Genomic DNA, 12712 nt, shown 5'->3' on the forward strand with positions numbered 1-12712 from the left:
GAAGGACGGCATTCCCGCCGAACTCTTCAAAGTCGAGAGCGAACAGCTGTATCGTGCCATCCATCGGATCATACTGAGAGTGTGGTCTGATGAAGAATTGCCCTCGGACTGGTTGGAGGGTCTCATATGCCCGATCTACGAAAAAAGGTCATTGCCTGGACTGTAGCAATTATCGGGGCATAACTCTTCTCAATACCGTGTACAAAATTCTCTCCCGCATCCTGTTCCACAGACTGAGGCCGTTGCAGGAGACCTTTGTTGGCGAGTACCAATGCGGTTTTCGAGGGGGACGCTCCACGACGGACCAAATGTTTACCTTGCGACAAATCCTCGATAAAATTTCGAGAATTCAACTTGCAGACGCACCATCTGTTCATAGACTTCAGGGCAGCGTACGATTCAGTTAAGAGAAATGAGTTATGGCGGATCATGCTCGAACATGGCATCCCAACAAAGCTGATTAGGCTGATACGTGCCACCCTTGAAGGTTTTACATCAAGCGTCAGGATAACCGGTGAGATATCGGACCCTTTCGTGACGTTAGCTGGTTTGAAGCAGGGTGATGGGCTGTCGAACTTATTGTTCAACATCGCATTGGAAGGTGCTATACGGAGGGCTGGTGTGCAGAGAAGCGGCACCATCATTACGAAATCGCACATGCTTCTAGGTTTTGCGGATGATATCGACATTATTGGTATTAATCGTAGAGCAGTGGAAGAGGCCTTCAGACCTCTCAGGCAAGAAGCTGCGAGATTGGGGCTTGTCATAAACTCTGCCTAAACGAAATACATGGTGGCTGGCAGAGTGCGTGGTAGTCTGTTGGAGGTTGGTGCTGCGGTGGTGCTAGATGGGGGAACATTTGAAGTAGTCGACGAATTTATTTACCTGGGAACATTAGTGACATGTGACAACGAGGTTAGCCGTGAAATAAAGAGGCGGATAGCAGCCGCAAACAGGACCTTTTACGGACTACGTAACCAGCTAAGGTCCCGCAGTCTGCAAATCCGTACTAAACTTGCACTTTATAAAACACTGATTCTTCCGGTGGCTCTCTACGGCCATGAATCATGGACGCTGAAAGAGGCCGATCGGTGAGCTCTTGGTGTTTTTGAGCGTAGGATTTTGCGTTCAATCCTTGGCGGCAAACTAGAAAATGGTGTTTGGCGCAGACGCATGAACCATGAAGTGTACCAGGCATACAAGTCGGCGGATATAGTCAAGCGGATAAAACACGGCAGGCTTCAGTGGGCTGGGCATGTAGCGAGAATGCCGGATGAGCGTCAAGCGAAGGCTATATTTAGCAGGAATCCCGATAGAGGTCGTCGACTTCGGGGTAGACCCCGCTTTCGTTGGATGTGTGCTGTCGACGAGAATGCACGTGAAATAGGTGTTAGGGGCGATTGGAGTATAGCAGCCCAAGACCGAGTGACATGGCGACGTATTCTGGATTCGGCACTGGATTGATAATCGGTCTGTCGCCTTAAAAGTAAATTAAGTAAGTAACAAGTGGCGAGAGAAGTTTCTCAAAATTAGAACTTATAAAGACGTAACTACGATCGACCATTTCGCAATAACGTTTGTGTGGCTTGGCGATAATATCGATAGAAAGACAGGTGCTTCAAGAAATTGATATGTCGGGAACGATAAAAAAATTTTCAACATTGAAGCATGAAATGTTCATTTTTGAATTGTTAACACAACACATGCTGTCTAATCAAATTTTCGAGTCTATAGAAAATGCGTTTCATATAGAATAAAAATTTGAGGGGGGGCGGCAAAATCAGTCTTCGCCTGCAGCTCAAATCAGCCTTCGTCCGCCCCTGCCTCTGTCCATAGACGCAAGAGAGAAATCAACAAATGCAAGTAAGTTGGTAGCCGTAGACCTTCCTTTGTAAAAACCATGTTGGTTACACGTTATGCGGTTCTTTACCTGATTAAATATTTTTTGGTTTACGATAGCTTCAAAAAGTTTGGGGATACATGATATTATTGCAATACCACGATAATTTTTGATGTCAGATCTCTTAACTGACTTGAAAATTGGTATAAGAAAAGATTTTTTCCAGACTGATGGAAATTGTCCGGACGTAAGGGATAAGTTGAAAAGCCAAAACAATGGTTTTACGAAAACAGGAGCAAGATTTTTCATAAGTGAGGGTGGAATTCCATCTGGTCCTGGACCTTTTGAAGCATCCAGTTCTTTTAGTTTTGCGAGGATTTCTTGAACAGTTATTTGTTTAACAGATACGTTATTTATTTGTTCATGCAAGTGCGAAAAGTCCCTGACTTCGTCGCTATTTTTATAAACGGTTTGAAAAAAAAACTCGCAAACTTGTTACAGAATTGCTTTGAGTCAGTACTGGCAAAGTCTTCATATTGCATGCGAGAAGGGAAGTTATTAGACTTCATTTTATCGTTTGCAAATTTAAAAAACTGTTTAGGGTCTGATTTAATGTTATTTTCTACCATTGTGTTGTAATTCTCATACGCTATAGATATTTTAGTATTCAGTTCATTACATATGTTCAGATATCTGTCTAAATTTCCTTGGTCTTTAAGTTTTTTGTATGAGTTTTTTGTTATGAGCTTTTTGTTTCCTATTCTCTAAATTTTTAATTTCTCTGGTAAACCAAATGGGATCTTTTAAGCTAGCCATTTTCTTTTTTGATTTTGGTACAGTTGAGTCTAAAACTCCGTACAGTGATGATAAAAAATTATCAACCGCTTTGTTCACATCTGTTTCATTTTTTAGAAGTGACTGCCAGTCGATGTCAGTTAATTTACGATTGATTAGTTCAAAATTTGCTTTAGTGTAGTCATATTTACATTCAGGCTAATGATCAGAGGGTCGTGATCTCTCGGTATCAATCATTAGCGAGCACTCAATTGCAGTATGAAATTTTTCGTTTTTCCATAGGGGATATTCTGCTTTGTCAACACTAAAATCTTCCGTGCAATTGGCGAATAAAAAGTCTAAAAACAGTTTTGCTCATTCCGGATTGAGTTTACCTGATTTAATCAAAGTTGACTAAATCCGTCAAAAATAAATTGCAGAGTTTCGTTTTCTCCTACTACAGGAAGTAAAAGCGATTCATTATCATAATTTACAATAAAATCAGCATCACTTTGATTGAAATCTCCATATATATGAATTTTTGAGTTAGTGTTGGACTCATCATTCACTAATTCTACCGTCCTTAAAAATTTTTCATATGATTGCTTTTTGGCAAAGTGGGGTGGAAAGTAAACAAATACGAAAATATGGATTTCGCCCTTCAACAGAACTTTAACCCAGACATCTCCAAATTCGGCATGTTTCTGGGTTATGATTTGCTCAGAATCATGCTGAACCCCAACAGCCACAAGCACTCCTCCACCTGATTTCTTATCAGATAGTGATAAATCACGATCGCTCCTGAACACATTAAAGGAACTGTTGAAAACTTCTTCACTTTTAATATCTTCGTTCCAGTTCGTTTCCGTTGCTAAGATGATTGGGTATGAACATCCACTTATTCTGTTATTAATGTGATTAATTTTGAGTGCACTGTGCATCCTGTTGAAATTTTGAGCATAAATCAAAACTTCACTGACTACTGGCGTTGTTTTTTCTATCTCTGAGCGTCACTGATTTTGAAATCACGAATGCTTACAATAACATCCATCACACGGGAAAATTGTTGTTATTGTTGTGGCCACCAGCCAAATGGTAAGGACACGGTACAGCTAGGGTGGTTTACCGGTAAAACCAAAACCGGTAAAACCGGCAAAACCGATACTTTTTCCAATACCGAAATACCGGTGTTGAAGAGGCGAAAAAACCGGTATTTCCGGTATTTTTCTTAAAATTAAAAAAATTATTGTCACAATATTCATAAATCATTGTAAGGTTAACGAATGCTACCCACTTAGGTCGGTCACATGACGGTGTATATAAAAATATACATTTAGACAAAGGCAACATTGAAATTTAATTAACTCTAACCTATTTATCAATTTTGTTCCTTCTTGTTTGTTCTGCTTGGATTCAGATGATGTATTTGTGTGTATCGATAATAAGTTGAAAAACTTCATATCAATAAAGCAAGACATTTATTTTTTTTAGTAGAACAGCTAATCTCTTTACACACTCATACTTACAGAGGCAACCCGTGGATTTCGAACCTACCAGTTCAACCACAAATTCTGAGAAAACGTATATCATTATTCGTTTTGTGCTATTTAAAAGTAAAACTGGATTAGGGACTTATTTTTTGTTTAGCGTCTCCGTGTGCATTGCACAGGTTGCACCTAATTATGAACATGTTGCTCTTGCTACAAAGCGTTTACAGGATGAAATAATCAATCAATAAAGTATTTCGTCCTAAAAATTAATGCTCCTTATTTTTGAGAAAGTCAAATTTAAATAGCTGTAGCATGGTCAATGCTTCGTCGCCCAAACCGCAGCGAGTTTTATTAGCGCTAATTCTAGCTCAGAAAAATGCTTTCTCAGGTTCAACTGAATTTGGAAGAACTGTTTGAAGAGCATCAAACAGAATAAAGAAGTACCGTAAACTGGGGTGACTTTGATCACCGGGGTGACTTTGATCACTAGACCTCTTTTTTGAAAATGTGGTAAAAATGCACTCGTAGTGCTTGGGATTTGTCGTAATCCTCACTGATTGTGTGGATATATGTTCGAATTGCTACTATTCATGCATTTCCTGCTATTTAAAGAGTGTTTTTCATGCTAGAATATTAATTGAAAATAAAGTGTATTTTTGGCGATTTTTGTTGCATACAAACAATCGGTTAAGCAGATTCAAAACAACAAGTTGCAATACGTAAAGTTTTTTCATTTTGTTCCCAGATTAGTTCCTAAGATGAACAAATATTATAACAATACAATTTATTGTTAATTTTTGCAAGTTTTTCCTCGAAGGCAATGTTGAGTCCCAATATTCTCCACAGCGTATTACATATTTCTTCTTAACAAAAACCCAGAACGTGAAATAACATGCAAATTTTGACAATTTCATAAGTCATATTCCTCGTGGACTAGTTTTTAATGATTTTAGACCACCCTTCTCTCTCAGTGAATAATCATTCATATATATTCTAAAAATTTTGTAGGAATCTTGGAAATTCGCCATTATAAACTATTCACGTAGAATGTGAATGGCCCCCAAATTGCTTTCCATATTTATAAACCCGTTTAAGTCGTTTTAGGCTGTTCAATTTAGTGAAAGTAACAGAGTGTTACTCTAAGTTCATCAAAACAATGAAGTGATCAAAGTCACCCCGGAATGATGATTGGTGTAAAATTATTAGAGCATATTTGAAAACAGCAAAATTGTTGCTAAACTTTTGAAGTAGTGACTGAATCTTTTTCAATGCATGCCAGTACTTATTTTAAAAATATCAAAGAATATTGTTTTCAGTATATTTTGAAAATATTTGAGATACAACCAAAAAAGTGATCAAAGTCACCCCAGTTTACGGTATTTACCTTCGATTCCTTCGGATTCGTAGAATGTAAATTCTTGCCTGATCGTCTTTTCATTTTCTTCTTCATTCATTTACTCTTCTCAACAGTTTCAATAATTGTTCCTCTAAAAATTTCAAATTTATTCATTAATTTAAAACTAAGTTTTGCGATGTGAAAGAAATATGAGTTTCAAAATTATGTTCTTCGTTATCATATCACTGTATTCATTCATTAAAGTTTTCCAAACACTATTAAATTTATCCAGTGTTGTATCTGGATCGTATAACATCACAAGAGATCAAAACAAGTGGTCCAAATCTTACAGAAAAAAAAACTGGGTCGTAATGAAGCATAGGTATTCATAAATGCAAAAACATAATTATGCAGCGACACGTCCATAGATGCGACTTACAACGCTAGGCAAAAAATAAATTTCAAATCTAAATTTCTGTATATATTTAATTATTTTTCAGTTTTATTTTCAAATAGTACAGAGAGAATGACTTGCGTTTTTCCGCGGACATGATTGTCATTATTTCCCTAAACTATGATTTTCAGAATTTTGTAGTTGAACTAGTAGGTTTAAAGACCACGAGTCGCCCCTGGTTTGTATTTGTCAGAAAAAAAATATACCGGTTTTTTACCGGTTTTTATTTTTATGAATACCGAAATACCGGTTTTTCGAAAAGTCGGTAATACCGACCACCCTAGGTACAGCTGAAGAGGTCCCAGTAATCGTCATATTGAACGGGCGCGTTGAGGCAGTAGGTGTGAAGGAGGATGATTCATAACTTACCGGGTACGGATTCAGTACTTCACCACGTTGGAAAGGAATAAGCTGAAGATTGGGTGGAGGTCGGGAGAACTGGTCCTTCGCTGCAGCGAGAAGCACACGGTCAGGCGGTAGTCGGTTGTAATTTTTATTAAGGTTGCGATTGTAATTCTGGTTGTTGTTATAGTTGCTATTGTTGTAGTTATTATTGTTGTAGTTGTTATTGTTGTTGTTGTTATTGTTGCTGTTGTTTTTGTTGCGATTATTGTTGTAGTTGTTGTTATTGGTGTTGCGGTTGTTGTTGCCGTTGTTGTTTCGGTTGTTGTTGTTATTGTTGTGAGTATTGTTATTGGTTTTGTTAAGAAAAGCCTGTTTCCGTCGGTTCCTTCGTTTCCTGGCTGCTTCTGCATGCTTTTGCTGCTGCATCCGACGCTATTTTCGTTCGTCATAGTCGGTCCAATCCGGTTTCCAAATTCTTTTACTGCCTATGAGGCGCCATCCTGATTTGTCAGCATTTTCTGCATGAAGTTCAGCTTGCAAACTCAGAAGTGTTTCAGATGGGGCTTTAATATTCTGATTAATAGCGCTTTTCAATTCGTGCTCTAGATTCCATATCGCATTACCGAGAGATTTCACTTCAGATAAAACATTCTCTTTAAGCAGATTAGGGGGGGGGGGGGTGGGTGCTGGCCAAAAGACCACAGAATGGGGGGGGCGCTGGCCAAAAGACCACGAAAGATCACGGGGGGGTACGGGGGGTATAAAAAGTGATCAAAACATGACCACGTGGTTTAGGAACAGCACCTATCGTACGACAATGTGGTTCAAAGCGCTAGGTAATGATATTTATCGTGGTAAACTGGAAAGTACCTACAGGGTCATGTACCTGAGGGTTGCGAATGCGTATCGTACAGTGTCGGACGATGCAACCTGCATTTTGCCCGGTATGATGTCTATCCGCATAGCAATCGACCTTGTTTAACACTCTCTTTACCATGGTTACTCTAGAGCACCATAGGTTTGGATGCAAAAAGCCTTCAGAAATATTTACCAATCCTACTCGATATGCATAAATATGTTCTTGAACAATCAGTATATTGTTCAAGAATATATTCATGCTTTTTGAGTAGCATTGGTAAATATTTCGAAAGACTTTTCGCATCTAAACCTATGGTGCTCTAGAGTAACAATGGTAAAGAGAGGGTGAACCTCATAGGCTTCAGACCCCCTAGATAATTCCGCAGCTACAACGTGTGAAGTGGGTCAACCACCAACACTCCAGTAATACCTCACTGCCAGTCTCCAGGTGGTTAGCTATGAGGTTATGCGAGTAAAGAGGGTACATGAAGCATAAAAGCCACTTAGCGACATAATGATAATACTTAACCGTTGTTCCAGGAAGACAAGTACTAGAGATTGGAAAGGTTTTAGTGGGTTCGGTTAAATTCATCCCTACTCCCTGAGCTATCTTCTTGGATAATGCCACTCGACCTCGACTGTGAAGTTCGGCCAGTAAGCTATCCTTCCCGGCGGCTTTCTGGTTCTTCAGCTCGTTCAAGGTTGGCGGAGTCACAGTTTGTCCGTCCATCCTTCTTAATTCCGGACTACTTCGTGATAAGGGCGAATCCTTGCTTGTTTTCCTATCTAGTTTCGCCCTGATCACGAAGTAGTCCGGAATTGCTCTCCCGGTCCCCTCGACGACTCTCCTACCTACATCGACTAGTAATGGAATTAACATTCATTCCAATGCTAACATGTTGAAAAGTAAACTATACAAAAGCAAATTTTTTAAACAAACAGATCCAAACAGAAATGTTGGGAGTTAGTTAGAAGTAACAACAATTTCTTATCCCTAATGTACTTCCTATAATCGCATATCAGTCCCATCTAAAAATACATCGAGTTGAGAAAACAGCGCTTGTGGATATGTTTCTAGTATTGAATATTTCACCTGTTTGGGGTGGATTATTCTTATTTTTTCGACATAGTATAATGAAATGGACTTTCATCATAACTTCTTTATTAAAGAAATGCTTTTTTCGTAGGAATTGCAATGAAAAATAAGGTAGAGACTCTACAGACCGCTCTGTGTAGGAGTTGTCATATATTTCTCAAGTATTTTGAATATGGGCACACGTTTATGACCGCAGACTACTTCTATGGAGTTCTCGATTTGACACTGTATTGGTGTGATAAATTAGTGTTAGTGATCTAGTTTTCTTTGTTAGCTGTAAGAATTTTTTGTTAGCTAGAATCTTGAACAAAAAATAACACGCACACTAAGTTAGATTGCAATGGTGCTTATGTTCGTGAGATCTTACTTGGAGAACTCTATGTTGCATGGAGAACGGCGGAGTCGTCCACCCATTACTTACTCCGACATAAAGGTCGTCGTTAGAAACTCCAAATCAAAGGCTGAACTTTTGGATACGCTAGTATTGTTTCGCAATACGTGCTGAATAAAATTATTCCGTATTTACTGCCGCTATTCGCATAACAGTCCTATGTAAAAGTCCTATGTTTTCTTGTTTTTTTTTAACGGAAATGGGTCCATTTTGGCTTGCTCTACAAGAGTAGTCATGAAAATCGAGGTTGTGGGAATCAAACCTAACTTTTTTAATGGCTATTCTTGAAAAACATGCCAAAATGGACCCTTTTTCTCAAAATTTACACAGGACTCGCAACTTTTACATAGGTAGTAGTAGTAGTATTGGCGAAGGGAAGTTTCCAATTTCATTATAACAACAGTGAATTGATGGAAGACGACGGTGATAAAAAGAGATTCAAGCTGTTTTTGGCTAAGCAACTAAAAACGTCTTAGCTAAAAACGATTTCTTCGTATGCTGACAATTTAAACTTTCATGATCATTTAAAGTGAGCAGATCCGCCACAGGGAATTAACAACTTACAGAAAGAAGCATTGCACAAGGTTATTATCCCTCTGATTGCCGAAACCAAAAATCCTTTCTAGAACGATTTTTCAGAAAAAGTTGCAGTTTCAGTGTATACTTAAAATTAACTTCTGTGTGAAATATATTTGAAACAACTTTACATTCGTTAATTATCTGATGATTTTCAATAATAAAAAGCACAAAGAACAACATCAAATATTTGTGATATATGGATTGAAAAAAAAATGGCCATTTTCAAGCAAAACATTTGGTGGGAGTGACATGCGATATTTTTAAGAAGGGACAATATGAACTCACATTTTTTCTGACTTTTTCCTAGTAAAATCAACATTTTTTCATTCTCAATTGATAGTAGAGCAAGCAATAGATGGAAACTGATATTTAACTCAAAAACGATGAAAACCCATATAGGACTGATATGCAACTAAAGGCAGTGTAGGTAGCTGTGAGAATAAAGCACATTACACTGGCAGTCATTTCTAGTGGCACATTACCTGCTATAAACACCCATCTGGTAACATTCTATTTCACGGATCAGTAACCATGCAGCTTATCATTTACTCGATGCTATGGAAACTTTCCCATAGCCTCAGCAGATGTATCAGTCCCCACTAGTAAAATTACAAGAACATACCAAGTCATACTGATGCTTAGTTGTAGTGAAGTTTATTATAATTATAAGACTTATAATTATTACATGTGTTCACGCCAAATACATTGGTTTAAGGTTTTCTTAGTTTTTTACGTTTTGTTTGATAGTTTCTTATACTGCCTAAACCGAATATTTTAATGACGAAAATAAAATAAAGGAATTGAAAAAATTAACAGAAGAGGATGCTCACTTCTGTCAATCCTGAAACATTTAGCGTCTAGGAGATGAAATCAAATCCTCATTTTGATTTCCGAAGCAAAAATTCGTCCGATTTAACTCTTTTGTTGTATAACATCAATAAAATGTACCATCGATGTGGTGCTCTTACTGCATGGTAAGTCCTTTAATCACACCACTCTTACTCTCCATCGTAGTAAGTTACTCGAGCTCTAGAAGCATTGCGGCGTGAATTTTTGCGACCGCCCAAATTCAGAGATAGCCGATTGGTGGGTTTCCTCTCAACACGCAACTCCTTGACGCTAGCATTTTTGGACTTATCCAGTTTTTCGTTGAATTTGTCAATCAAATTTGAACAGTTCAGATTGTCGGCAGGTTCCCATGTATCGTCTTTAGAGGAAAAACCCTTCCATCTGACAAGATACTCACGCTTCCCATCTCGCTTGAAGTGGACGTCAATGATCTTCTCTACCTCATACTCTGTGTTGTCTTCTTCCTCGTCTCCGTCTACATCAGAGTCAGCTTCAGCCGCCTTGGCAGCTTTTTTTGGAGCTGGCTTTTTGCCCTTCTTCTTTGCCGAACCACCCTTTGCAGGTTTACCCTTCTTTGCCGGAGTCGCAGAAGATTCTTCCTTTTCCATTTTTGCTTTATATTTTTTTATTATATCCGGACAGGACAGGGTGTCCTCAGGTTCCCAAGTATCATCATCTTCACCGTAATTCTTCCAACGAATTCGATAAACAAGCTTTCCTCCGCGCTCCTTACGATGATCGATAATATCCTGTACTTCGTATTCCTCTTCCTCATCATCTTCTTCTTCTTTTGCATTGTTTTCTTCTACTTTTGCTTTCTTGGCTGCCTTAGTCTTTACGGCAGCTTTAGCGGCCTTTGCCGGCTTTTTACCCTTTTTACCTGTCAAGTACCCAAATAAATTTATCATTAATAATGCTTACGTACCACACCATCATGGCATGTGTAGAAAATTACTCACCAGATTCCGACTTTTTAGATTTTTTGGCCAACGGTTCAGAATCCTCGTCATCCTTTTCCTTATCCTCCTCGTCATCGTCACCGCTTTCGTTTGCACCGTCTTTTATTTTTTTAGCGTCATCTTTCTCACCGGTTTCGGCATCTTCGAAGTCGTCATCGGAAGTTGACCCCTTTTTGGAGTCTCCATTTTCTTTACCATTTGCGACAGCCTCTTGTTCATCGTCCGCTTTCTCCAAATCTGCCGGCGATGCATCATTTTCTTCATTTTCACCACCATTTTCGGTGCCCTTGCGTTTCAAATTTTCCTTTCTCATGTTTTCGCGTGGTTTACTTAACACTTGAATATTTTTTCACTTGAACAAATGTTTGACCGGGAAAAACGCTTTATGGCTGCTTAGCGATTTGAGCAACACGAATGCGAAAAAGGAGCGTCGCTTCAACAATGTTTTTTCTTACTTTTCTGTACTGTTTATGACAAGGCCGGATTGTAATGCGCGCAAAGAGCGTGAGTGCAAGGTCTGCAACCAGAAAGAGTGCAAAAAGGACAGCATCAAAAAACCGGGTTCAGTCTGGTGTACACCAAATGAAAAAACCAGGCCAATGACAAGTCGCCATATTTTTGTGACTTCGTAGTGCGATGTTTCCTAGAGTGTCAATCCCTATAAGGGGATGGAAGCCCTATCTAAACTCTCCACGTTTTACCGTAGGCAAAACATCGGGGCTTTATTTAAAAATAAAGCCCCGAGGCAGGCGCCCAGCAAAAGTTCCATATACTTTTCACTTTAGTCGGGAAGACTTCACTTATTCAATATACACTCAAAGAAATTTTCACATTATTGTTACGTGAAATTTCCTGTATTTAATTACGTATTCATTTTCTGTCATTTTGCATGATTTATGTGACAAACATAACAACTACGTGAAAATCACATGCTTACTATGTATTATCACGTAGCATCTACGTCAACTTGGCAACGTCAAACAGTATAAAGTTTCGCGTGAACTCTCCGTGCGAAAATACACAAAAATCAAAATGGCGAAGCTGTTGTCTGTTTTCAGTCTTTAAACATAAAAAGGAATTCTCGACTACTTTGTGATAAGGTCGTATGTATAAACGTAAACAAAACGAGAGATAGTTAAATCCCTTGTACTTTACAAGCACAAATCATCTCTCGCTCATTTTGTTAACGTTAAGACATACGACCTTATCACAAAGTAGTCAAGAATTTCTCGATGGCTTGCCAATAAGTGAGCTTTAGAAAAACCATAAGAATCCGACGTCGAGTCTTGAGCTTACAGATTTTACACAGATTCAGTTCAACTGGCGAGGAATTACCTGAATATAAACAGTTGCAGCTAACAGTAACTATCGTCGGCGAATGTCGCAATATCATTTTGTCATTTCGTATGTCGTTTAATTCATTTACGAATTGGCGATTTTGCATGCCCGTGCGACCTATCAAGCAACATATTTGGACAATTTCAAAAAGCTATTTTCAATCTCTCATGAATTTGGAAAACCACAATTGAAAATTATACGTTGTATAAAACGTAGTAGCTATCAGACAATTAAATGCATTTCCTTTTACTGGTAGTTAAATTCTACGTGAAACTCACATGAAATGCATATGTCTACTGAATAAGATTCGCAGGATGAATCATCTCACCAGTTCATGATGAACTCAAATGACAATCACATAAAATCTACGTGAAAATGAAAGTGGAAAATATTCACAAAACTT

At 38.5% G+C, this 12712-nt stretch overlaps 1 protein-coding gene across 1 annotated transcript; it reads right to left on the minus strand.

Annotated features, from left to right (window-relative positions):
- Positions 1–9792: 9792 nt before the first annotated feature.
- LOC129727524 (heterochromatin protein 1-like) lies at positions 9793–11433 on the minus strand. Its single transcript, XM_055685434.1, has 2 exons — positions 10972–11433; positions 9793–10892 (listed from the first exon to the last, which is right to left on the minus strand). Exons 1-2 carry the CDS (start codon positions 11282–11284, stop codon positions 10162–10164), a joined length of 1044 nt encoding a protein of 347 aa, XP_055541409.1. The 5' UTR covers positions 11285–11433; the 3' UTR covers positions 9793–10161.
- Between the last annotated feature and the right edge of the window lie 1279 nt (positions 11434–12712).

Source organism: Wyeomyia smithii, chromosome 3 (genome assembly GCF_029784165.1).
Source record: "Wyeomyia smithii strain HCP4-BCI-WySm-NY-G18 chromosome 3, ASM2978416v1, whole genome shotgun sequence".
In the NCBI taxonomy this organism is placed as follows: domain Eukaryota; kingdom Metazoa; phylum Arthropoda; class Insecta; order Diptera; family Culicidae; genus Wyeomyia; species Wyeomyia smithii.